The sequence below is a fragment of the Vanellus vanellus genome, assembly GCF_965231255.1.
Source record: "Vanellus vanellus genome assembly, chromosome: 2".
In the NCBI taxonomy this organism is placed as follows: domain Eukaryota; kingdom Metazoa; phylum Chordata; class Aves; order Charadriiformes; family Charadriidae; genus Vanellus; species Vanellus vanellus.
In genome coordinates this window covers 36,476,237-36,501,572 of record NC_138906.1, presented here as the reverse complement: position 1 = coordinate 36,501,572, position 25,336 = coordinate 36,476,237, and the positions used below count along the sequence as shown (strand labels likewise).

At 37.6% G+C, this 25,336-nt stretch overlaps 1 protein-coding gene across 1 annotated transcript in view; it reads left to right on the top strand.

Moving 5' to 3' along the window:
- Positions 1–23,676, top strand: part of HYCC1 (hyccin PI4KA lipid kinase complex subunit 1) — a 48,224-nt gene extending 24,548 nt beyond the window's left edge. Inside the window, exons 4-11 of the mRNA XM_082479586.1 lie at positions 464–643; positions 3,553–3,633; positions 4,952–5,067; positions 5,418–5,513; positions 10,871–10,987; positions 11,702–11,789; positions 12,331–12,490; positions 21,186–23,676. Coding sequence (XP_082335712.1) covers positions 464–643; positions 3,553–3,633; positions 4,952–5,067; positions 5,418–5,513; positions 10,871–10,987; positions 11,702–11,789; positions 12,331–12,490; positions 21,186–21,742 — 1,395 coding nt within the window. The 3' untranslated portion in view covers positions 21,743–23,676. The remainder of the gene's footprint in view (positions 1–463; positions 644–3,552; positions 3,634–4,951; positions 5,068–5,417; positions 5,514–10,870; positions 10,988–11,701; positions 11,790–12,330; positions 12,491–21,185) is intronic.
- Positions 23,677–25,336: the final 1,660 nt, after the last annotated feature.

The window sequence follows — 25,336 nt, the reverse complement described above, 5'->3', positions numbered from 1 at the left end:
TGTAATATAGTGAATTTTTGAGTGTTATGTAGCTCTTCTCACTTTGTGGGTAAAAGCTTCTAGCAATTTGTGTGTATGCTGTTAGAGCTCTAGAATAGCAAGACCTTTTGTTCAGGTACTTTTCCTGTGTATTAGAAATATTAGGACATAGTATAAAGTGTGATGATAACAAGTATCCTCTATTTATGCCTTTGAGTCTGGAGGAGGTGAACCAAATTAAGAGAAAGGAGCCACTGGAATTCTTTCTTCACATGGGATGGAAAGCTCTACTTTTATCGTCTGAAAGTATGTTAAAAGAGATGAAAAGTGTGGAAGGCGACTTGGGCAGTTATTTCGTTAGTCACTCCCTAATAGCTAAAATGTAACATTTATCAGTTTACAGTTTTGTCCAAAAGATTGATCCACACAAAGTTGTAGTTTCTTGTAAAGTCTTATTCATTCACAACTGTAATTTATATTTCAGCTTCTGGAGCCAGTTTGCCATCAGCTCTTTGAGTTCTATCGCAGTGGTGAGGAACAATTGCTACGATTTACGCTGCAGTTTCTACCAGAATTGATGTGGTGCTATCTTGCTGTCTCAGCCAGCAGAGATTTGCAGAGCAGTGGATGCATAGAAGCTCTTCTCCTAGGAGTTTATAACTTGGTTTGTATTCACATTCAATTATTCAGGCCTAAAAATACTAGTGTGCCTTTTGGCAATCCTATAGAGTATTTTACTGGTAAATAGTTAACAATTTTGTTTCGGAATTGAAATGAAGTGATTGAGATCTCGGTTTTGAGTCTTCAAATTGGTGGCCTTGTCAGAAATCTGCAACATGATGTTTTATTCTTTTATTTTGGTGAATGTTATCTCAGCTCTTTTTGTCAATCTGGGAAAGTGTTAATGCACGAGTGTCTGAAGAAGCCAAAGGAGTCTTTTTAGTCTTTCTTACTTAATTCTTGGTATGGTGATTAAACCTACATTCTGCTTAAGAGCTTTTAGAGGCACTACGTTTGAACTGGTTGCCTGTATTTTCTGGGGTATTTTTTCTCTCTGGCCTAGAAAACACAAAAAATCTCATTCAACAAATTCTTAGTACTCGACTGCTGAACTGATTGCTTAGCTTTGAGAAATTAAAGGTCTCCTTTCAGTTTGTAGTAACCTTGACATCTTTTTTTGTATTTTGTAGAAAAAGATACTGTTTGTTACTAAATTACTGCTTTGAAGAACAGAATTATAAAGGAAACTTTAAGAGTTATTAGACTATAAGAGGTACCTATTTTAGTTAGTCTTTCTATGGCCATTATAAAAAGCTTAGTGTTATGTCCACTGGGTTTTTCTTCAGTGTAGTTCATGTGTTCTGGATGTTTTAGGAAGGCTTTTTGGCAAGTGAAACAGTGATGAACTTGTCTCCTCTTCCAATTCTGAAAATCTGGAGAAGGCAGCTCCCATCCTTCTTCTAAAAATAATCTCAAGTATCTTTACCACGCAAGTGAAAACAATTTTTCACCAGGAGTCTAGTTAAAAAGACCTGAGCCCTTATATTCAACGCTTCTTGTGCTTTCTGTGTGCTTGGTTGTATCCGAAGAGAAAAACATTCCTGGAAAGCATTTGGTCTATCTTATACCTGAAGTCAATTCACTCCTTTATTTCCATGATGAAGTAATCTAAAATGATTGACAGATGTGGCTATAATCACTGGTCTTTCTCCTAGAAGATATGTTTACAGTTAAACTTGAAACCACTTCAGTAACATCTTGCTAAGCTATGAACAGTTTCTTCCTCAGTTAGTAACACAGCCATCCCTCACCAGCTGCTTGACGTCATAAGAACTTTACAGCAAGCCTCTGTAGGAAGCTGTAGGTTAACCTGATTTTTGGAAACATTTTTTTTTCCCTTCTGCTTTGAGACATAATGAATGCTTATGCTAAAGTAGTGCCATTTTACTGATGTGACTTCTTCCCCTCTGTTGATGTTGTATGAGATTTGTAACTTAAATAATAAAGAAGGTACTGTTCTTCAGTATACAAGGTTGAAAAGTAGTAGGTGACCTGCTTAGATATGTATTTTCTCTTTAACCAGTTACTTTGTTTTCAAAAGCAAGAGGAAAGATGTAGCCTAACACAATAGTAATCCTTCTGTGAATATGTATGGTGGCTTCTTGGAACTTGAGGGAATTAACACGCTCAACAAAGTCCTGCAGTTTCTTACTGAAGAAAGTGGAAAAATTAAGTATTGCTCAGAATAATTTTAAATTCTCTACGTTGTCATGAGTATGGAATTATTGTGGCTGAACCTTGAGAATCATGAACTGGTTTGTTCTAATTTCAGCTTGGAGACATACAGTAGATGCAGTTGATATTTTTGTCTTTCCTGGCTGTAGGTATCAGTGTTTTCTAATCTGCTTCAAGTCTTGAAATTCACTCCTGAAACTTAATTACAAATCTGATTAGAATGAAGAGTCAAAATATTGATATTTTTAGATTTTAAAAGTTTGGATGTAGCCAGTTTCTTTTCCATTCTCACATGTATTGAGGAAATTATTTCCCACATGGATGCAGAAGCAATATTGGAAATTAAAGTATCAGTTGTTTATGTGGAGAGTGGAGGAGCTGTATAACTCTTCAGACATAACAGCTCTGTATGCCTTTTTGAAACTTCTCAGTCTTCCTTTACCACTTCATAGTCTACTGTAAGACACGAGTTTTAATAATTGCTATGTGAAGTTAGTCCTTCTGCCTTTCAAGGCATGGGTGTTAGAGAGAAGCTTCACTGCCTCCTAATCTCTACCTTTGGATATGTGAAATCCTGTACCAAAATTATAGGAGGGGGGGAGGAGAAGTTATTGTATGTGTGATGGTGTTTATTGTTCAGGTTTGCTTTGGAACTTCTGAAGTTTTTATTTGAAACACTTCAGTGGTCTTCTGTGATAGTCAGGCACGCCTTTTTTTGCCTTATCCATTAGTCTTCTGTTTACTTATGGGAGCGAGAACTCTGCCAACACACTGTGGTGGTATCTTGCAGGAAAGTAGCTTCTCTAAAGCTTTGCATCCAACTCTATAAGTATGGAATTATCAAACTTGGGCTTCCGCAAATACTATGATGTTTGTTACTATCAAACTATATGAGGCTGCAATCATTCCAGAGCTATAATATTTCCAAAACAAATTACTTGTACAGTCATTACTTGGTGGGTAAATAGTTTTCAGAACAGAATTGTTAAATGTTAACCTTCACAATTAGCAAATAGTATATAATTTAAAAAGATAACACTGATTAAACATATTGAGATTTCCAGTTGGTGTTTTTTAAAGTGGAGCATGTATGCAAATGCATGTGGCCCTTGCTAAGTCATTTGAATAGTTTTCAGAAACAAAGCAAATGCACTGTGATAGAAAGCAAATACAGACATAATTTTTAGCTTGTAGGTTGGATGGTTACAGTATCCCTATCTGTCCCTATAATAACTTTTTGGCTTTCTTTATCCATTCAGCACCATCCAGCATTTAACACTTTTGAATGTCTGGTTTCCGTAGTACAGTGTAACCATTGGTATCCTCTATCTTTTTCAGGAGATAGTTGACAAAGAGGGGCATAGCAAAGTGCTGAGTTTCACAATTCCGTCCTTGTCCAAACCTTCGGTCTATCATGAAGTAAGTGACATGCACAACATAAAGTTGTTACTGATTGAGAAAGGCAGTATGTTTTAGGGCCCTATTTGTTAAGAATAAACGTGAAAAGTAGTTTTAATATAGAATCATAGAATCATAGAATCAGTGAGGTTGGAAGGGACCTTTAAGATCATCAAGTCCAACCATTAACCTACCCTGATAAAAACACCACCACTCCTAAACCATGTCCCTAAGCACCTCATCTACCCTTTTCTTAAACACCTCCAGGGATGGTGAATCCACCACCTCTCTGGGCAGCTTATTCCAATGTTTAATAACCCTTTCAGTGAAAAAATGCTTCCTAATATCCAATCTAAACCTGCCCTGACATAACTTGAACCCATTTCCTCTTGTCCTTTCACTTGTCGCCAGGGAGAAGAGGTCAGCTCCCATCTCTCTAAAACCTCCTTTCAGGTAGTTGTAGAGGGTGATAAGGTCTCCCCTCAGCCTCCTCTTCTCCAGGCTAAACAACCCCAGATCCCTCAGTCGTTCCTCATAAGGTTTGTCCTCCAGACCCTTCACCAGCTTTGTAGCCCTTCTCTGGACACGCTCCAACACCTCAATGTCCTTCTTGTAGTGAGGGGCCCAAAACTGAACACAGTACTCGAGGTGAGGCCTCACCAGTGCCGAGTACAGGGGGATGATTACTTCCCTAGTCCGGCTCACCACACTATTCCTGATGCAGGCCAGGATGGTGTTGGCCTTCTTGGCTGCCTGGGCACACTGCTGGCTCATGCTCAGCTGGCTGTCCACCAACACCCCCAGGTCCTTTTCTGCCAGGCAGCTTTCGAGCCACTCCGCCCCCAGTCTGTAGCGCTGCATGGGGTTGTTGTGACCCAAGTGCAGGACCCGACACTTGGCCTTGTTGAACCTCATACCATTGGCCTCAGCCCATCTGTCCAGCCTGTCCAGATCCCTCTGCAGAGCCAATCTACCCTCAAGCAGATCAACGCGCCCCCCCTAGTTTAGTGTCGTCTGCAAACTTACTGAGGGTGAGTTGTTGCATGATGACATAGGAAAATATTTCTCAGTCTTCTGACTGGCACTAACTGATCTCTGAGGCCTCATCAAGACTGAATAGTCATAACTCCAACTATGCCTTTTTTATATATATTCTGAAGAGATATACCTTACCTGGTGTAAAATAACTTCTCAAATCTAAGACAGCTAAGCAGTTGGATAACCTTAAGGCTGTTAAAAATTCATGAACAAACATGGTGATGCTGATCATTGCCTATTTTCACTTGCATTGTAACAAGACATTAGGTGGACGTGTTTTAAATGACCCTCTTTCCTTTAGCCTTCCAGCATTGGCTCCATGGCTCTCACTGAAGGAGCTTTATCGCAGCATGGTCTGTCCAGGGTTGTATACAGTGGACCTCATCCTCAGAGGGAGATGTTAACAGCACAGAACAGGTGAAATTGTATAATAGGATTTTGCTTGAGAATTACTAATGAATCTTAACTTCCTATAATTTTTAATATAGTTGTAGACTGAAGGTGGATATGTGTATGCTGTGTTTTGTGGTGGTTTGTGGTTTTTTGTTTTGTTTTTAAACACATGTAAACTGTAGGTGCAGAAAGACTAGCAGTGTATATTACTACATGAAGTGGAAAAGCTTACAGAACCAAATACTCAATTGTCAATTTTATTGAAACAAAATACAAAATATGTTCAAGTAACTCTTGCAAATTTCTGTGTAAACTTGTTTTCTTTTCAAAAATAAAATTGGTAATGTAATTCTAATGTTTCTTGTAAATCCCAGGTTTGAAGTGCTGACTTTCCTTCTGCTCTGTTACAATGCTGCCTTAAGTTACATGCCTGCAATTTCTCTTCAGTCGTTGTGTCAGTTTTGTTCAAGGTAATTTCTGTAGGTTGATTATACTTAAAATGGCGTTTTCAACTTGAAATGCGATCAGTTTGAACTTTTTTTTTAAATAAAAAAAGGCTTCATATTCCCAAAAGCTGCTTGTAAACGCGACTCTTTTTCATAAGTATTTACAGCTGCATTATTTGCTTTTAAAGTATCTCTTATATAACTTTGAATTGAGATCTCAAAATGGGGACACAATGACCTGGCTTATATGCAGTGCTGTTAAGTGGAAAAGTCAAATCAAGGGAACTGTTTGTTTTAATCAAAGTAGTTGTAGGTGTGTTAACTAAATAAAATCAGAAGTGTCTTCTAAAATCTTGGTAAATTTTGCCTTGCAAGCTTACTAAATATATTTGAATGCTGTGCACGTTGAAACTTTACTGAAATTTTAGTAGATCTTGAAACTAGAAATCCATCCATTCTTACAGATTCTTTGGGTATTTCCAAAAAACCAGAAAAAAACCCACCTCAGCTTTAATTATAGTGTCTATTTTTGATCCATTTCTTTTTTCAAAGAGGAAGAACAGGTAGAAAACATGACTATCGCTAAATTTTTGAAAGTGGACTTTGGGTTAAGGAAAAAATCAGAATGCTCTTGTTAACCCAGGAAACCCAAGAAAGACCTAAAAGTCAACTACAGGAACTTTTAACCAGTCATAGTTCCCAGGTTCCTCAAGCAAACAAAACATGGCAATGGATGCCTGTAAGTTCTTCTCCTCTTCAGAGAAGGTGAGAGAGAGCATTGAACCACTTGACAATATTTACAAGAGTCTTTACAAGATATTTGTTAGATATGCAGGTCTAAATTTTAAGGTAGAAAATATTCAGAAGCTGAGGATTGTGGACATGAGGCTGATGTTGCTTATTCTGCTTGATTAGGTTTTGATTGTATTTGGGATAAATAATTTTTAAAAGGCCTCTAAAAACCCCTGAGCAAATTACCAGCAGATGCAAGCAAGTCTTTCTACTTCAAAATGTTGAATGTTTGGATACTGAATTATTTGATACTATACAATTCGACTTTCATCTTAGTTCTTCATTCCCTACTGGTTTTGGCATCCATGTTTCTCTGCTTACTGAAAATCTCGCCCTGACAGCATTTTAGGGATTCAAGGGAATATATGTCAGAAGACCCAGAATAACTTTCAGTATCCTGTTTGGATGTGGTGCTGACAAAATTCTCAGAAGAATCTATAGAATAACTCCTTTAATTGGTTTGAGCAGTGTTGAATTCAGGTTTCTTTTGGAAGATCTGTATGAAAGCAATCTACAATGAATGTGCTTTCTTCTAGTAAGTCTAATTCAATTTTTATGACTTCTCTAAAGAAGCGGAAGCTTGTAGTAATTCTTATTTACAAACATGAACTGTAAATGTGACAATTGCAGCATGAAATATTTTGTGCTGATCTCAAGTGTTGCAAATTCAGATTTTTTTGTATTTGGGCATCTTCAGTTACTAAGTCTCTTTTCACAAGAATGTTATCTTTCTCTAATGTAAAGCAAAGCAGTTCAGCTGATGTCATTCTACATTCAGCCTTTTAGAGGAAGTAACTTGGATTAGAGTAGGGCTTTTTAAAATTATGGCATTAATAGAGTGTCTGCATTAAGGTCTTTTCTCTATAACTGTCAGTGTTAACTGATCACATTCCTATTGTAAGTTCACAGTTTTCTCCCCAAAATACTTACTGTATCCCTATACAATAGCATCTAGTAAATGCATAAACAGATACATTGGCCTAAAAATGACTCAGTTAAAAAGCTTTTATGTAAACTAACATTTTTGTTTAAACTGGACTCTTGCTTCCTGCAGTCTTCACCCCTTGGGCTTTACACAACACTGAAATGCTGATTATTTTAGTAGATTGTAAGTGTCATCTTGAGCCAAACTGTTGGTAGAAATTATGGACTATCTGCAACTAAAGTGTTTCCCAAGTTGCATAATAATAGCCTCTTCTGGGGAATAAAGAGGAGAAGAATGGGATGGGATTTTTGTAGGGGAGTAATTCAACCTAGTTAATTTCAGTAACTGGCTCATGTGGTTTAAGACTAGGTAAGAGTCAGAAAAACAGCTCTTGTGCTTTAACTTTTACCATGTATGGACAAAAAGAAATATGAAAGGATGAACTCATTTTGTTCCAACATCTTAAGTATATTTAACAGAACAGCCAATTTGATTCACTTAGCTGGAAGTAAGATTTTTGTTTCAGCTGTGCATATACTTTGCAGGTGAACTATATCTGTTTTAAGATATTTCCATTTTTATTTCCATTCTGGTTTCTGAAAATTTAGAGTTTTAAGCCATTTGAAAGTGAGATGCAAATCATAATGCAATCTGAAGTAATGTATTCATAACAATAATCAGAGTTTAAAATCTGAATGAATAAGCAAGGACTACTTAAATAGTCTGCGCTTCTGGCCAGCGACAATATCAAATTTAGGGAAAAACTTGCAGTTATTTACAAATTAACATGTTTGGGTACCCTTGAAAATCCAAATTAAAAACTAAGCAAAATAATCCTTTTTTTAGAAATGTGATTTTTGAATTGTTGAATTCAGATGTTTAAATCTTGGTTTAGGCCAATCTGAGAAGTTTTAGTTTAGGGTGGTAAATTCCAGTGAGAATTCACGGAATCACGAAATTTTCAGAGTTGGAAGGGACCTCTAGAGATCATCTAGTCCAACTCCCCTGCTAAAGCAGGATTGCCCAGAGCACATTACTCAGGACTGCATCCAGGCGGGTCTTGAAAATCTCCAGAGAAGGGGACTCCACAACCCCCCTGGGCAGCCTCTGCCAGTGCTCTGTCACCCTCACCGTGAAGAAGTGTTTCCGTGTATTTGAACGGAACTTCCTGTGTTCTAACTTGTGTTCATTACCCCTCGTCCTGTTACTTGGAACCATTGAAAAGAGCCTGGCTCCATCCTCCTTCAACCCACCCTTTAGATACTTGTATGCCATAATAAAGTCTCCCCTCAGCCTTCTCTTCTCCAGGCTAGAGTCCCAGCTCTCTCAGCCTTTCCTCATAAGGCAGATGCTCCAATCCCTTAATCATCTTAGTTGCCCTTCGCTGGACTCGCTCCAGCAGTTCCCTGTCCCTCTTGAACTGGGGAGCCCAAAACTGGACACAGTATTCCTGTTGTGGCCTCACCAATGCAGGGTAGAGGAGGAGAATGACCTCCCTTTACCTACTGGCCACACTCTTCCCTATGCAGCCCAGGATTCCATTGGCCTTTTTGGCGACAAGGGCACATTGCTGGGCCATGAATAATTTACTGTCTACCATGACCCCCAGATCCTTCTCCTCAGAGCTACTATTATAATCAAATACTGATGCTCAGAGCAGCAGTTGACCGATTCTATAAAGTGGCAACTCAAGCCTAGGATTTATGGAATTACCTTCAATAATAGATGAGTGCATAGAGATAGCAGTCCTATACCTGTAGGTATCTTAACCTCATGATGTTCAACAAAGCCAAATGCAAGGTTCTGCACTTGTGTTGGGGCAATCCTCGATACCAGTATGACTGAGGGGTGAATGGATTGAGAGCAGTCCTGCGGGGAAGGACTTGGGGATACAGTGCCATATGCACTTGCAGCCCAGAAAGCCAATTGTGTCCTACACTGCATAAAATGAAGTGTGGCCAGCAGGTCGAGGGAGGTGTTTCTCTCCCTCTACCCAGCTCTTGTGAGACCCCACCTGGAGTACTGCATCCAGTTTTGGTGTTCCCAGTAAAATAAAAAGGCACGGACCTGTTTTGTGGACCTCTGGGTCCAGAGTAGGGCCACAAAAATGATCAGAGGGACGGAACACCTGTCCTATGTAGAAAGACTGAGAGAGTTGGGGTTGTTCAGCCTGGAGGAGGAAAGACTCCAGGAAGACCTTATTGCAGCCCTTCGTTATAAACAAGGAAGGCCTATGAGAAAGATGAGGGGCTTTTTACCAAGACCTGTAGTGACAGGACAAGAGGCGAGAGTTTTAAACTGAAAGAGGGTAGATTTAGATTAGACATAAGGAAGAAATTCTTTACTCTAAGGGTGGTGAGGCACTAGAACAGGTTGCCCAGGGAAGTTGTAAATGCCCCATCATGGCATTGTGTTCAAGGTCATGAGCAACCTCATCTAGTGGAAGGTGTCCTTGCCCATGGTACAAGGAGTGGAAATAGATGATCTTTAAAGGCCCCTTCTGACCCAAACCATTCCATGATTCTTCCTTCATAAACTTCTCAATGTTTTAGTTTCCTTGCAGATTGTCACTAGCGTGGCTCCCTGTCTTTTCTGAAGAAGTGTTTAAAGTGTTTTTGTTGTTGTTTGGAGATACGGTGATATCAGCATGAAGAGTCAAAATTAGATCATGAATGCATACTGGGAGAGTTGTTGAGTCATAGACATCTTGGGGGAGCCCTCTGCTTTTTTGTTGTGGTTGTGTAGTTGTCTTCTGCTTTGGCTACTTTAAATATAAAAAACCAACGAGTTGCAGGGTAGAGAAGGAGAGGAAAAAAGTGCAGTAGGTTAGTGCCAAAGTTAGTATTAATAAAAAAAGAATCATAGAATAGAATCATAGGCTCCTGAAATCTCTATTGCACATGTAATTTGAAAGGTACTACAATGCAATCTTCTTTTCTGGAAAAAAAAAACTAAGAAAAGTTTTTCAAGCTGTCTGGTATTGAAGCTTTCTGAGACTAAACCTTCTAGTGCATGCTTGGGAGAAGGAAATGCTTTGATTAATGTCATTTGTCACAGTTTGGATTATTCCAGAGGCCAGTAATAGCCAATGAATTGAATATTTAACTACCCATTATCTTTGATTTCCAAGATGTTTTGAGTATGGAACCTGGTGTGGAATTTAGTTTCAAACTAAATTATGAAACTGACTTTTATGCTGTTTTTAGAATAGTATTTTATGAATGTGACACTTCTGGTCTCTTTGCTTGAAAATTTGTATGCAACTTCTGTATTACGTGCAGTGACATGCTTCTGTCTGTAATATTAATAGTTGCAATGCTGCTTTATTTCCTTAAATACTGTTAACTTATTTTTTGTCTGCTCTGCAGCAAAGGCATGGATTCAGAATGACTTTTACTGGCAGTTTTCTTTCATGTTCCACTGTAGTATAAAAATGTAACATGAGTGTCTATGGCGTCTCTATTTTGAAGGATTTGAACTCTGCCAGTAGAGGGCATACCCTTCTTCCACAATAAGAAATAGTCTGCTTCAGCACAGGGTTGTTGGTAGATACCTTCCTGTTGGTCTATTGTAGTTAAAAAGTATACTAAACACCTAGCCTTGTAGAGTTCTGTATAATGGTGTTCTACATGATTTTCTAATGATAAATGCATGGTTTCTTTAGAATTTGTGTCTGTGGATACCCTCGCCAACAAGTGAGAAAGTACAAGGGAGTCAACAGTAGGATTCCAGTTTCATCCGAATTCATGGTGCAAATGCTAACAGGGATTTATTATGCCTTGTAAGTTCGGGTTTTTTGTATGCATACAAAGTAAAGAAATGTCAGTATAACTTCTACACTTATTTAGGCATGCTGCCTTGGAAATGTTTTATTTATGTCCTCAGGAAGAGAACATAGTAGTTCTCCAACTAGTTACCTGAAGTTATACTGGGGAAAGAGGGCTAGAACAGCACTTAAGTATAACTTCTGATGTGAAAAAATCTTTAAAAAAAAAAAAAAAAAAAAGTCACAAACCTGCCCCAACCATTGTCTGCTGTCCACATTTTTGTGTGCTTAGTTTTGATATCAGTCTAGTTAAGGAAAAAAGGTCTTATTATTCTTTCTCTGAAATGCTGATGTCATTTACCCTTTGATAGTCATGTTAATGTGTGAAGCTCTCATTGACTGAAATAATTAGACACTAGTAACACAGGAATACTCAAAAGGTGGAGTAACATTAAAATAATCCTGTTTGAATTTTGGAGTATTTCATGATCAATAATTATGTCATCTTTTTTAAACTGCTCAGTGGCTAATGAAAATAAGACCTTGTCTCTATAGACGCTACTTCAGAACTAGTTCTCTAAATAGCAGGTGTCCTGCTAATGAACACAAGTGGTTCAACTCCTCCAAACTGAGCTCTGAAGGAATACTAAATCCGTGAAGGTTATGTGACCAAGAATGTTCATCTGTTGATATAGATGCTTATTATTATGTATGTATTTACCTTTGTAGTTATAATGGAGAATGGGATCTGGCTCGTAAAGCTATGGATGATGTTTTGTACAGAGCACAGCTGGAACTGTATCCAGAACCTCTGCTGGTACGTGTTACATTTCAATATTTTTTTTTTTAGTAGAATTTTTAGCCTAGGAAACCCTTCCTATGAACGTGCGTGATGCAACATCACTCCAGGAACCTAAATCCCATGAGGTCTATGTGGCTGTGCTGGTGTGAATAGCTAGATCTGCAAGTATACACACATGCACACAGGTATTTTCAGTATACTTAGTTATTTTGTCATCTTCCCTAGTGAACAAACTGTTTTCAGTAGAATACTACTTAGTCTTGAAAGCTTAGATGATAGTGCAGTAGCACTCTGAAGTTCATGTTAAGTAATAGCCACATCTTTAAACTGGAAACTTTGTTTTAAAAAGTGGCAGGTATTAAGTGTAACTTAGTTCTGAGAGGTAATTGCAACCAGCATTCTTTATAACCTGTGCAAAAAGCTAATGTACTTTTTGACCTTAAACTGGAATTGTTCACAGTATTCTTCTTGGAGTAATAAGAATCCCCTGACAGAATTTTTCTTCTAAAATTTGGATCTTCACATTAAGAACTTCACTGCATCTTTTCTGTTCTAGGTTGCTAATGCAATAAAAGCTTCACTGCCTCAGGGTGCCATGAAATCTAGTAAAGAAGGTACAAGATGCATTCAGGTTGAAATTACACCTACTTCATCCAGAATATCAAGAAATGCTGTGACTAGCATGTCTATCCGAGGGCATAGATGGAAAAGGCATGGTAAGAAACACATTTTGCAATGAATTCTTAGCTTTTTACATGTATTTAAAATGATATTAAGAATTTTGTTATTGTACATCTTCATTGCTAGTAAGCAAGTAGCAGTTTGTAGAATTTTATTTTCTTAACTGGTGAATGGGAATCTTAATGCAATTCAGATGAAGTATATTCTTTATTTTCTAAATCACGTTTTAAAAAAATCCACACAAGAAACCTTTTTGTTAAAAGGAGCTGTACAAAAGTTACTGATTCTTTGAAGAGACCGGTGTTACTGTTTTCTTCTGAAAAGTAGCATATAGTACTTGAAGCAAAGCAAATATTTAACAACTTTACCAAAGAACCTCATCTGGCTTAAATTACTTAAATAAAAGTCAGATATAAAGGTAGAGGGATAAATTACTATGTTTTGGTGTCATGGTTTAACCCCGGCCAGCAACTAAGCACCACACAGCCACTTGTTTGCTTCCCTGCAGTGGGATGGGGAGAGAATCAGAGTAAAATTGAGAGCTTGTGTGTTGAGATAAAGACAGTTTAATATGTAAAGCAAAAGCCATGCACACAAGCAAAGCAAAAACAAGGAATTCATTCACTCCTTCCCATCGGCAGGGAGGTGTTCGGCCATCTCCAGGAAAGCAGGGCTCCATCATGCCTAACAGTTACTTGGGAAGACAAATGCCGTAACTCCGAATGTCTCCCCCTTCCTTCTTCTTCCCCCAGCTTTTATTGCTGAGCATGACATCACATGGTATGGGATATCCTTTTGGTCAGTTGGGGTCAGCTGTCCCGACTGTGTCCCTTCCCAACTTCTTGTGCACTCCCAGGCTGCTCGCTGGTGGGGCGGTATGAGGAGCAGAAAAGGCCTTGATGCTGTGTAAGCACTGCTCAGCAGTAAGAAAAACACCCCTCTATTATCAACACTGCTTTCAGCACAAATCCAAAATATAACCCCGTACTAGCTACTATGAAGAAATTTAACTCTGTCCCAAACAAAAGCAGCACATTTGGGCAAACTAATATAAGGGCTTCCACAAAGTAGAACACGGGTCAGGGCTGAGAAGTAGAAAAATGGTGCTGAATGTACTGCAAAAGGAGAAACATATTCCACTTCTTCTACCACCTTCAGATGAGGGAAGAGCCGCTGGACCAGCAATGAAAATTGGCAATGGCTTGTTCTGCTGGGTTTGTAATTCTGATGACAGGCTAAGTGAGTGAGTGTAGATAAGAATGCTCTTTTAATAAGTTCAATAAAGATTTTGAAGTAGTATCATAAAAATTTCTGTATGATGTGCACTGTAGGAGCTTTTGTAGTATGTGGACAAATCGGATAGAAAAATATTGCCCAGTTACTTGTGAAGGACCAAGAGGTAATTCAAGTAAGTGTTGAGAAAATTTATTTATAAATATCCTGGTAGAAGATTACTTTAAAATAATGACAGAGCTATCTTAGCAGTAATGATACACATTGGTGGTGGTAGTACCAATAGTAAGCTGCCATAGGGGATGAGGCACAAAATAAGGTAAAATAACCAAATTTATTTTCAACTGATTAAAAACTGGTTAAAACTGTCAGACAAAGCTGAGGAGCAAAACATTAGTGCCTTTAACTCGAGTGAGATCCAGTAGCAAGTCATTATTGAAATCTCAAGACTGTTTTAATCTTTATTATTTACTTTCCTTAATTTAGGCTTACAGTTGTTAAACAGGGATTATCGACCAGGTGCAAGAAAACTATGGATAGCTAAGCTTTTAAATGGACAAATGCTCTCTGAAGCTTAGCAATTTTGTCAGCTGTTATTTTTGAGTGGTTCTCATGCTTGTTCAAATGAGGTGGGGGAGGGCAACACAAATCAAGGGTACTGAGTGCTAGTTCATTCAGAGGAATTGAAGTTGTATTAAAATAAACATTCCCTTTGTCTTTGCATTTGCAGAAAAAATAGAATAAAAGCATTAAAGAGTCAGTATTGGAACCATCCTTATAAGAATGCAAATTTTTCAGCAAATGCAGAAATCTAGAGGGTTTTACAATTATTGCCTTTTTGCAGGGGGTAATGCTTGGTGAACTTCAAGGAAAAAATGGGTGGGACAAGTGTGCCTTGCAGTAGATAACAGTAAGGTGAAAGGGAAATGAGAATAATAGTAGGACTCATAGAAAGGGGGAGGGTGGGGAATGCTGTGATTTATGGGAGTCTCATAAAGCAGAACAAGTTGAGAGAAATGGTGATAATCTAGTTAGCATGACCCAAGTGAGGAGTAGTCAGTGTTTAGGGGTGAGGGTTGAAACATTAAGGGCTTTTACAAAAAAGCTCTTGCCAACATTTTTTTGGGGTTATTGGGAAAACTTTGGATTTGCCTTGATGGTAGAGGATTTAATGAAGAGAAAGAAAATCACTTGGTGTGGGGCAGGGGTGGAGGAGAACTTGTGTAGCAGGTTGTGGGAGTAGTTGTAAATTTGAAGGCTATGTAAACAGAAGGCTAGTTTAAAGGTCAAAACTGAGTCTATGGTATCTTTGACTAACTGACTGTCCAGTTGTTTTGTTTTATATGGTAAATGTTCCATGCATATACCACTTCAGCTGATCTCCTCAAAATTTTCATTATACAATACTAACAAAATCGTTTGTGACTTGAAAAGCCTTTTTGAAGTCAGAGTGGATGGTCTGCTGATTTCAAAATTCCTAATAACAAAATTCAGTGCCCCACAAGTCCTGATGAAAGAAAGTTATGGAATAGATCTTCAGGGTCATCACGCAGAAAGAATAATGAGGCTTGTGCTTACAGAAGCTTGTTTGAATTAAAATAAATACTGGAATTGGTAGTAATCGGATGAGAAACCTTGTACCTCCTGATCACTATCCTCTCTCCCACAGTGGGGGGGGGGTGGGGGGGGGGTGGGGGGGTGGGGAAGTATTCAGGGGTTTCATTTTTGTGCTTCAGTATAATAAAAATGAGTTGTACAAATGGATTAGGAAGCTAGAGGAGACAGCTGACAGGTAGTTTGATCTTACACATTACGTGAACCAGAAGACCTGATGAAGCAAAGTATCCATTGGGGAAGCCAGGGCAGCAATTTTCAATTATTAGCTATTTGTGTAAAGTGAATAAAAGAATTGCAGCCGATCACATTTCCAGCTGAGAAACATGGGCTTCATTTTTTTTATCTTTAAAAAAAGTCAGTTTACTGTAAAAGTTTTCAGACATTAAATCTTACTTGCCTTTGCTAGAACTCTAGATTGAAGTCAGTTTTGAAAAAAGGGTCAACTTAACATTTAATCTTATTGTGATGCTCAACCTTGCAACTCGTTCATTAGAGCTGTCACTTAGAAGGACTTTTTTTAAAATCAAATTTATATTGGGAATTTGGACTTCTAAGGTAGGTAATTTAGGGGTTGTAAAGGTAAATATCATTTGCAAAATGGATCCATCTAATCACAAATGGATAGTATTTATAGAGTCAGTTGATACTAGCCACTGCTTATCAACAAATTTTTTAGTGCTATTGAATTGGATTGCCTATAAATCGTAAAGCTTTAAAAAGAGGAGCAATAACTCCTCTGTCAAGTGTTAGGTTTTTTGTAGTATTCATGTTTTAAAAACAAGCCTTGAGCGTCATCTCCATTTCCCTTCACAAATAGAGGAAAACCAGAAAAATCATACAGTGTGTCAGGGACATAAACACCTAAATGAATGGTTATTTATGGAAGCTAGGAAAAAAAAAAGCCCTAGCAATACATTTTTTACTAATGTAAAATCTGCCAAACTGCCCAATGTAAGGGTTGCTCAGGAAAAAACCCCGTGTCTAGAGGTAATGCATGTAAGAGAAATAGTCAGATGACTGAGTCAGAAGAGCTAAGCAGATGTTGGAAAGGTACATAACACAAAGACATCAACTAGAGAAGAAGGACAAGATGTTATTTTTTTTCCCATTGCAGAGATTGACTTTCATGTAGTATACAAGGCTTAGAAACATTAGTCTTTGAATCTCTGTGGAGAGTGTTTTCTTACTTATTTTGAAGCAGTATTAGTTCCTGAAATAGTTATAACTCTTAGGAATCTGGAATGAATGTTAATTTTGGGATATAAGCTTGATGCTTTTGTGATAATTCAAAATGCTAACACTGTTGTGCAGGAAATGCAGCTTAAGCTTGTGGTGGTTAAAATTGAATTACAATCCAAATTGGCAGTTTCCCTGTGCAATCTGAGGTAAATGATGTGGGCAATCATAATAATAAGGTAGACTGAAATATCTTTTAAATTAATTCTTAGCAGCTAGTAATCATGAAATGCATTTATCAAGGTTGGTTGTGCTCCTCAAAGCATTCAGAAATGTGACTCCAACTGCATTTTTCTTCAACTGCTATGGCATATTTATATAAACTTTCAAACTGATGTAACTATTCAGTTTTGTCTCTACACTATTTAGCAGTGTCCTTTGTTATCTCTTTTGCTACATTGCCTTATGCACTGGGTATTAATATATCTTTCCCAAATGATAGCCCCCAAGAGTTGTCCAGCTTGAAGAAGCTTCTTCAAAACCAAGCACTACAAAGCTCGAGGTTTGTTTTAGGTGTTCTTAAAAGTTGTAAAATAGGGAGGGGATGCTACTATGAAGGACATGGATTGTGTAGTCTTACCCTTGCCAAGAGACTAGATGCTACGGTAGACAGTGTTAACAGGAATTGAGATACCCAGTGGCCTATTTTGTGATTAATTTCTTCCTGTAGTTCAATGTTAAACTCAGAGAAAGGTATATTCCCTTTAATTAGAAGGAGTTAATAGCACTTAACTAAAGGACTAGACATAATGATGCTGAGTAAAACTCTTGTTTTTTTGGCCAGTTCATTGTGGTAATGGTTACTCAGCTGGGGGAATGCAGCAATGATGAGTGAAGTGCCTGTATCACAGTAGGATATTACATTTAGAAATGCACACCACCAAACAATAATAAATATCACTGTTATACAAAATCTGTAACAAGAACATTTTTCCTCTGCTTTTCTGATTTCTGCCGTGCACTCAGAGTCTCCTTTCTTTGGAGCTGGATGCTGATAATTAGAGCTTTTCTGCCCTTGGTGAGGAAGACTGACAGTAAGCTCTGTTCTGCCATCTCCTCTCTGGTGTCCTGGCTCTAAATGAAGTTTCTAGCAGAGTCGACTTGTGCATGCGGAGATCATTGGATCCTGGGAAGAAGTTCTGCTGAAATAAGGTGCCTGTAGGTGCCTTCACTGACAGGGTAGCAGGAAGGAGTTTGAAGATTGGCGTAGCAGAGGCACAGGTACCTCACCCTAGTAAAATTAGACCAATGAGGCCAATCAGAGCATAGATCTCTCCTCACTAACCTTTCTGCTCCTATGTTTTTAGAAAAAAGGCTATACTTGATGGAGGTGGCATTATTGTTATTATTATTTTTACTATTGCAGCTCATGGTGCTTGGTTCTTACTTTTGTTACTGATGATAGAAGACTTGCAGAAAGTGCTGTTAGAAGGGCTAACACTTGGAAACAGTTCTAACTTGAGTTTCCTGCCAGATATCAGGAAGTTACTGGCTAATGGCAGCAATTATTAATGCCATTGCCTTTGAATTGTACAACTTGGTAAATAGATGCTTTCATTAGTAGTTGACTAGTTAGAAAGAATCATGTACTTAGCATTTGCAGGTGAAATGAGGGATAGCTCTTACATCAGGGGACAATGATGCCCATCCCTGCCAGAATAACCTTCTAGCTCTGAGACTTATTTCATTGTTGTGATAAGTGCAGAGAGCTCAAATGCTAACAAAAAGCACAGCGCTGTAGCCTGCTTCACCTAGAAGTACGCTGTGCCTGCACAAGAGTCTTCAGTGTGGGGACAGGGGAAGAGGGGATCCCCTCCAGTTAAAAAGCATTAGAGCTGCCACTGTGAAAAATCATCTTATAAATTCCCCTGCTTTTGGACTTCATAGTGTCAGTTAAATGTCTGTACTGCCAACTTCTGTCATGTGCTGTAGCAAACTGGCAATATAGTCTGGGCAGTCCTCAGGTCTGAAAGAAGTTATAGTCAAAAAGTCTAGTCAAGTTTGTGGCCATAGAGTTTGTATATAGTATGCATATATAACACACAGAATATATAACTATACAGCATATAGTGTAGTTCTTGCTCTTTTTCACTTGTATTACTGCGGTATACATCCTCATGGAGGATGTGCCGTGACTATCTGTAACTGATAGCTTCTCCAGATCATCTAAATGCAGTTTTCTGGTTGTAGAGCTAGTGCTGATCAAGCAATTCTGAATACTTTTCTCAGTATCTGACAGTCTTTTAAATACTTCAAATGCTGTGGGTCTGACAGGCTGCTAGGGTTGTAACTTGTTACTTGCATATACATGGAATTTCTATAAATATTCAACTCACATTTTTGTTTTTGCTTTTTTTCCTCTCAAGAGTTCATCCTTCTCAAACCAATCTTCATCTAATGTAGACAGGCAACTTTTGAGTTGGGATTTGTTTTACCAGTACGTTGTAGAACTATAGCATTCTTATCACTAAATATCATTATTAAATCTCTTGTGCTTAGGCACAACCATGGTTCTCACGCATTGAGTAGCATTAGAGTTCTCTGTTTGGTTGGGGATTTTTGGCTATGTCTGAAGACATCTTTGACTGTCTTAATAATTTTTTGGCCAGGCTAAGCACTGTTGATAACTTACCAAATGAAAAAAGTAATCTTAGAACCAAGCTGCATTGGGTTTTGCCTTAATTTCTGTGTTTGTTTTTTTTCCCTACTGCTGCAGAAAGCTTAATTCCTGTTTTCTCAACTGTACTTAGTAACTGACTTGTGTGACACAAATAAGTTGGTTGCAAACTAATTTAATTGTAAGCTCATATAAGAAGCTTAAAAAGGCTGAGGAGATCAATCAACATTTATGTTATGTTGTTAGTAGGTAGCAAAAACTGCAGTAAAACTCCATAGGTTTTATCTGAACAGGTTGATTTTAGTAACGGGAGAATTTTCCTACTTGTAAGTATCTTTTTGGTTGAAAATAGTTTTTTGAAATGAAGAAAGAAAATGGAGGTCAAAGTGTGCTTGTGTTGACTTAGTAGTTTCACTATTAGTTTTCAGGGTGACCGCTATGCAACATCATGACACTGTAGAATTCCTAGTCTTATATGATAACACTTGAAGTTGATATGCCATTTCATTGTAAAAATAAGTTTCACTTTAGCATAGTGATACAGAGAATATAGTCATAAAAATGAATTATGGAGAGTTCTCTGGTTTCTGATAGTCTCTGAATGTTTGTTTCATGATCCTCAGAAATTTCAATTTTGAAAGATTGAGCATGGGGCTTTCCAGTATGCGGGTGCAGACCAATAATTGAAAGATTGAAGCCTGCAGTTTAGGAATAAAGCAAAATTCCGTACTTGCTAATGTTGCTAATTAACAATAAGTTAATATGTGAACATCTGCTTTAATTCATAATGCTTTAGTCATCTGTATCTATTGGCTTTTGTTTCATGTTTTGTTTCAGACATCTTTTGTTGTTGTGTTTTTTTTTTCTTATCCATCTTTAATTCTAGAACAACCAGAGAATGGTAATGATGCTACTGAATTGGGCAACTTTATCATACCTGAGATTAGTGTCACAAGTGTGGCTGGAGAGAGGACCGGGAATGGGGAAAAGAGCAGAGCACTAGCAGAGAATGATGTTCAGCATTTACAGGGAGTACAGGAAACAGCTGCAGATCCTAGAACTGACAGCAAAGGCATGCCAGAAATCAGGAGGCAAAAATCTGTAAGAAAAATGATGGAGGATGGAATAAACTCATCTGGCAGAGTGCAGTTTTAGCAGAGCACTTGTAGCTGCACTCTAAGGTACCACTGTTGATTGAAAGGGTCACTGCTGCATGTTTGGAGAATTAAAGTATGCAGTTAATATATTTGCATGTGTAATAACACAAATGCATGTATTGCACACAGCTTCGTCTGTGCCACAGACAATGATGACATACTTACAAGTAGATTTATTTAATCTGGAGGAAAATACACTGTGAGACTCAACTTACCTTTGAGTTTATTAAGCATATTTATTTGGTTTACAAAATCCAGTGATGGAGAATCCTTCAAAATGGATGTAAAAAGTATTTTGCTGTGTATCTCAGACTTCCCAAATTCCACCTTTCGTGGTATACTGGAGATCTCATATTGTGCTTGAGTTTCCAACTCATACCACCAGACCTATGATGCAGAAGGTGACCTTTCAGTCCTAAAGCATTCTTGGGTTGCTAAATATGGAGGTGCCATATTGGGTGTCCTGGGACATTGATCATTATAATTAATGAGCTTTGCAAAATCATGTGTTAGAGCACTTGCTCAAAATAAGATTTAAACTTTTTTGTTCTGTGTGGTATCTTCTAATCTGTAAATTTCTAATCTCCTGCATGAATTAACAAGACTGCATTTTTATTTTTTTTTTTTTTCAAAATCACTACAAAGTGAGATTGTGGGCATGCTTTTTGATCTTGTTAATGCAGCGTTATTTGCTGTAACTCTATATGCTAATGAACTTAATTCCAAAATGTAATGGAATAGGTAAGTGTTTTGTGTTCTCTGTTTTGTTGCTGTATCGCTTCATGCTTGTAAATATCAAAATCTAGCAATACATAAAATCAATTAATGTGAGAAAGTCAATTACTAATTCTTTCTTTTTCTACCATGCAGGTAATACTGATTTAGCAATCCAAGAAGAACTGATAGAAGTATCTGAAACTGATGAAGGGTTTTACTCTAGGGCTACTTCTAGTACCAGTCAGTCTGCCCTATCTAACAGCAGCAACACGAGCAGTAAGAACCTTTTAGGGAAGAGCCAACGAAGGTCTGGAGGAAGCAAAGCTGGAGGAAAAGAAAAAGAAGGAGAAACCTGCAGAGAACACTTGTCACGAAAACAAACTCAGAGAGCCATGAGTGAGAATCTAGAACTTGTCTCTCTGAAGAGACTGACACTGACAACTAGCCAGTCCCTGCCTAAGCCTGGCAGCCATAGTCTGGCCAGAACAACCACTACTGTGTTTAGTAAATCCTTTGAACAGGTCAGTGGTGTCACAGTTCCAAATAATCGTGGTGGTGTATCTGGTACAGAGGCAAACAGGTTTTCAGCTTGTAGTCTTCAAGAAGAAAAACTGATATATGGAACAGAAAGAACAGATCTCCCGGTTTTAAGCAAACAACCTAATCAGCAGCGACCTCCTAGTATTAGCATAACTTTGTCAACAGATTAATGTTCAATTGGCAAGTATGCAAAATAAAACATTGAGGGTTTATGCTGATATTGGTACATAAAGCTCCTTAATATGCTATACATTACTTTCTTAAACCTGCAGCCCATAAATTCTTATTTGGTTCACATTTGACAGTAATAGTGAATAGACAACAATTGTAATTATTTTGCATCAACTTCTGATAGTTTGGAAAGTTCCTCTTTGACTTACTGTATTTATACACTTGATTGCTTATGGCTTCATGTGAAGTTTACAGCTTCACCAATTTAACAAACATTGATTGGTTGTTTAGCCACCCACCAAGATGTGTGGCTTTTTACAGATGCACAGTATGGGAACAAATAGATCCTCTTCCCCAGATTCTGCTTTTTTACTACCACTTGGCACAGGCAAAACTGCACGTACTTCTTTTATTTAAGAGGAGTCTCGTGGTATGGGCATGAAATATTGGAACAGCATTGTAAGATCATAAACATTCTCTTACATTACCCCTGAGAAAGCTGTGCTTACATGTAAGGTTAAAACTAGAAGCATCAGTTAAGTGTTTGATGTTATGGCGGTTTTTGTACCAGTAGCTAGTACACGTTGCAATGTTCATACTACTTTATGCCTATATGAATCTGAGGTTTAGATGCATTTTGGTTTTTCTATGTGTCTTTGAAACCAGGTCAAAAGTCAGACAGCAGCAGTACTTGTGGATGGGAGTCTTTAGACTTTCAAATTATGTTGACAGACTCTTTCTTTCAGATTCTTAATATCAGGCACAAAGCTACTCATTGAAAAGTCACTGTCATCTGTATTTTTGTTATTTATGGGAAGAGATGTGCTTATGTAACAATGTTATGTAGGAAATAAGGTATGAGCCCTTTGAACTGACTCGAGCAAATCAGGGGTGTGAATGTGTTTGACATGAACTTCTTACTTGAGATTAAGAGAATACTACCAAAGGATGTGTACTTTCAGTAACTCGCAAGCACAAAGGGAAATTATAATGTAAATATAACTAGCACTGTAATTCTTAGTCTTTTGTATCTATTATTTTTCTAGTTTGAAATTCTAAAACAGCAGCCTGTTCAAGGTTACATAGCCATTAACATTCAGTTAATTTGGTGACATTGTTTGATACCAACTTTTATACTGTTAAGATTTTAATTAAAAATGGACATTAAAAATTCTTATGCAGAAATTTGGAGAAGCAATAGGTGACAAATCCACTCCAGTAGCAGTGATTAGCTGATAAACACTCAATATATTATTTTGAGTGTAGAAATAGGCTGAAGATCTAAGGCACAGTCATTCCCAACTGTCCAGATTTCTGCAGCTACAAGAACATTGTAACAAAACAAACACTAAAATTCTGGTAGACTTTCCTGTTTTCCTGGAGATAAGTTTAGATATCCCTTTTTGACTTAAACTGAAGCACAATTAACTTTTATGCAGCTAATTTTATTCAGGTTTGTAGCAATTAATAAGTTGGTTAATTAATGAAAAGAGATGAGGAGACGTAGTTGATAGGGACAAGTAAGTTGTATAATTCTACTTCTAAAACTGCAGACTAGATGTGTGCATTTCTTGATATTCACCAAAGTATGCGGAATAGCTGCATCAGTCTATAGATGTTTGTCTTCACCTGAGAGCCTGAGTTTAAGTGAATGTGCCACGCTCTCATTCTTGTTTGTTGTGTGACACTTCTGTTCTAGTAATGCAGTATTTCACCTTTTTATAGTGAAGTGTTTTCTTAACTGTACACGATAACTTACATTCCTAATGTATAAACCACAAATTTGTCCTGTTCAGTGTTTAATACTTTGGCCAGTGAAATAAACTGGTTTTTTGAAGTTGTATGTTTTTGTAAATACTTTGTACAGTAGAAAAATTAGCCTCTTTTTTTGCAGGTTTTTCTGCAATAAACATTAGACAGTGTTTTTTTTTCAGACTGACTAATCTGTGGCTGCTGGAGCATGCATAACCATAAGCAATAGAAGGGTTTCAGGCAGCTGGTAGCAGACATTGGCTGGCACTACACGTACTGAATGTAGAGCTCTTCCTTTCCTTGAGATTTGTTCTAGACATTACAAAGAAATAACCTGCAGAACTTACAGCTCCTCCGGATCTGCTCTTGCAGGGCAGCATTTGAGAATACTTCCGAAACGTTTTACAGTCATTTAAATTGAAACATAAACTGGAATAGATAAATAAAATTGCAATTGACAAATGTTTGTTGTGATGGCATTAGTTTTAAGTGTTAAAGGACTAGAATTTTTAAGTGATTCTACTGGTTTTGCTTTGTTTCATTTATCTCCACAGTAGACACTCATTCAAGCTGGCTGTGAAAGGTGTTTATTGTACTGGTAAGACTTAGTCACTTTAGCTATAAATAATTAGAATTTCAAAGGATCTAAAATGCCACAAAATGTAGATATGTAACAATGTTTACAATACTGTTGGCTACCAGTCAAACAGTGCTAAAGTCAAGTTATCCTTTTATTTTATCCAGCTAATTATTCTAACTGTGGTCTGGCTCGAACCCAGGACATAGGCTCATATTGGTACAACTGAAATTACATGAAGTTTCATACTTTTTTGAGGAAATTATAAAAGGAAAGGTTTTTGGTACCAAAGGCTGCTGTTTCTATACATATGTGGCATCATATAAATATGTATGTATTTCTCTCTGGAGTAACTTACACAATGAACGTTATTTTGTGAACTGACATCACACCTTCATACTGATGAAGTCTAACAAATTTCTTTCCTGATGTGAGTAATAAAACTTTCAGTTGTGCTTCTTTCTTTTCTTAAAAATGGAAAAGAAAAATAAAATAAAGCGGGATGGGGTAGGGAGGGCAGAATTGTTTGTTGTTGAAATATTCATGGTGCAGGATTGGTGGGGAGGGAAGGGGGTAAGTACAGCTGGAAGCAGTTATAATCTTTCATGGTATTTCTAAAATTGTCAAGCTCTTGGGTTTTGAGCATTATCTGATCACTTTAGACTGATGAATGAAAAATGTATATTTCTTCTAACAGTGTAAGGAAAACCTATTAAAAATGTCCCATGTTGTAGTCTACCCGGGAGTGGGTAGTTCTGATGAATACACTCCAAACATCATACACGGCTGCAGCATTCTGCAGGAAAATGTTATGTAGGAGTGAATCATCTCAAATTATAATAAAGGAAGTTGTTTTAATGCTGACATTTATAACTGACCTTACTGTTTTTAATCAAAGGGCACCGTTTCCAATGATGGCTTTGAACAGCAACACTTTCAAAACTCTGTTGAAACTGAGAAGAATTATTTTTGTTGTGAGAATCTGTAACATTTGCACAAAAAGCGTATGGCCTCTAACAACTTGCTGTAGAGCTGCAATAACTTTTCTGAAAGGAGTGAAATGTCCTTGAATTGCCTTGAATAATACCTGACAGGTTTGATAGGTACAGAAATATATAGCTATTTTAGCCACACTTCTCTCTAAGGAGATCTCTTCTGATTTCTATGAGGATTCTAGAAATTTCTACCTTAATTATTATGTCTTGATATCTTTTTGTCAGTGTTTGAGGCTTATAATGCTGTATATAGGTGTGTAATAGATTGC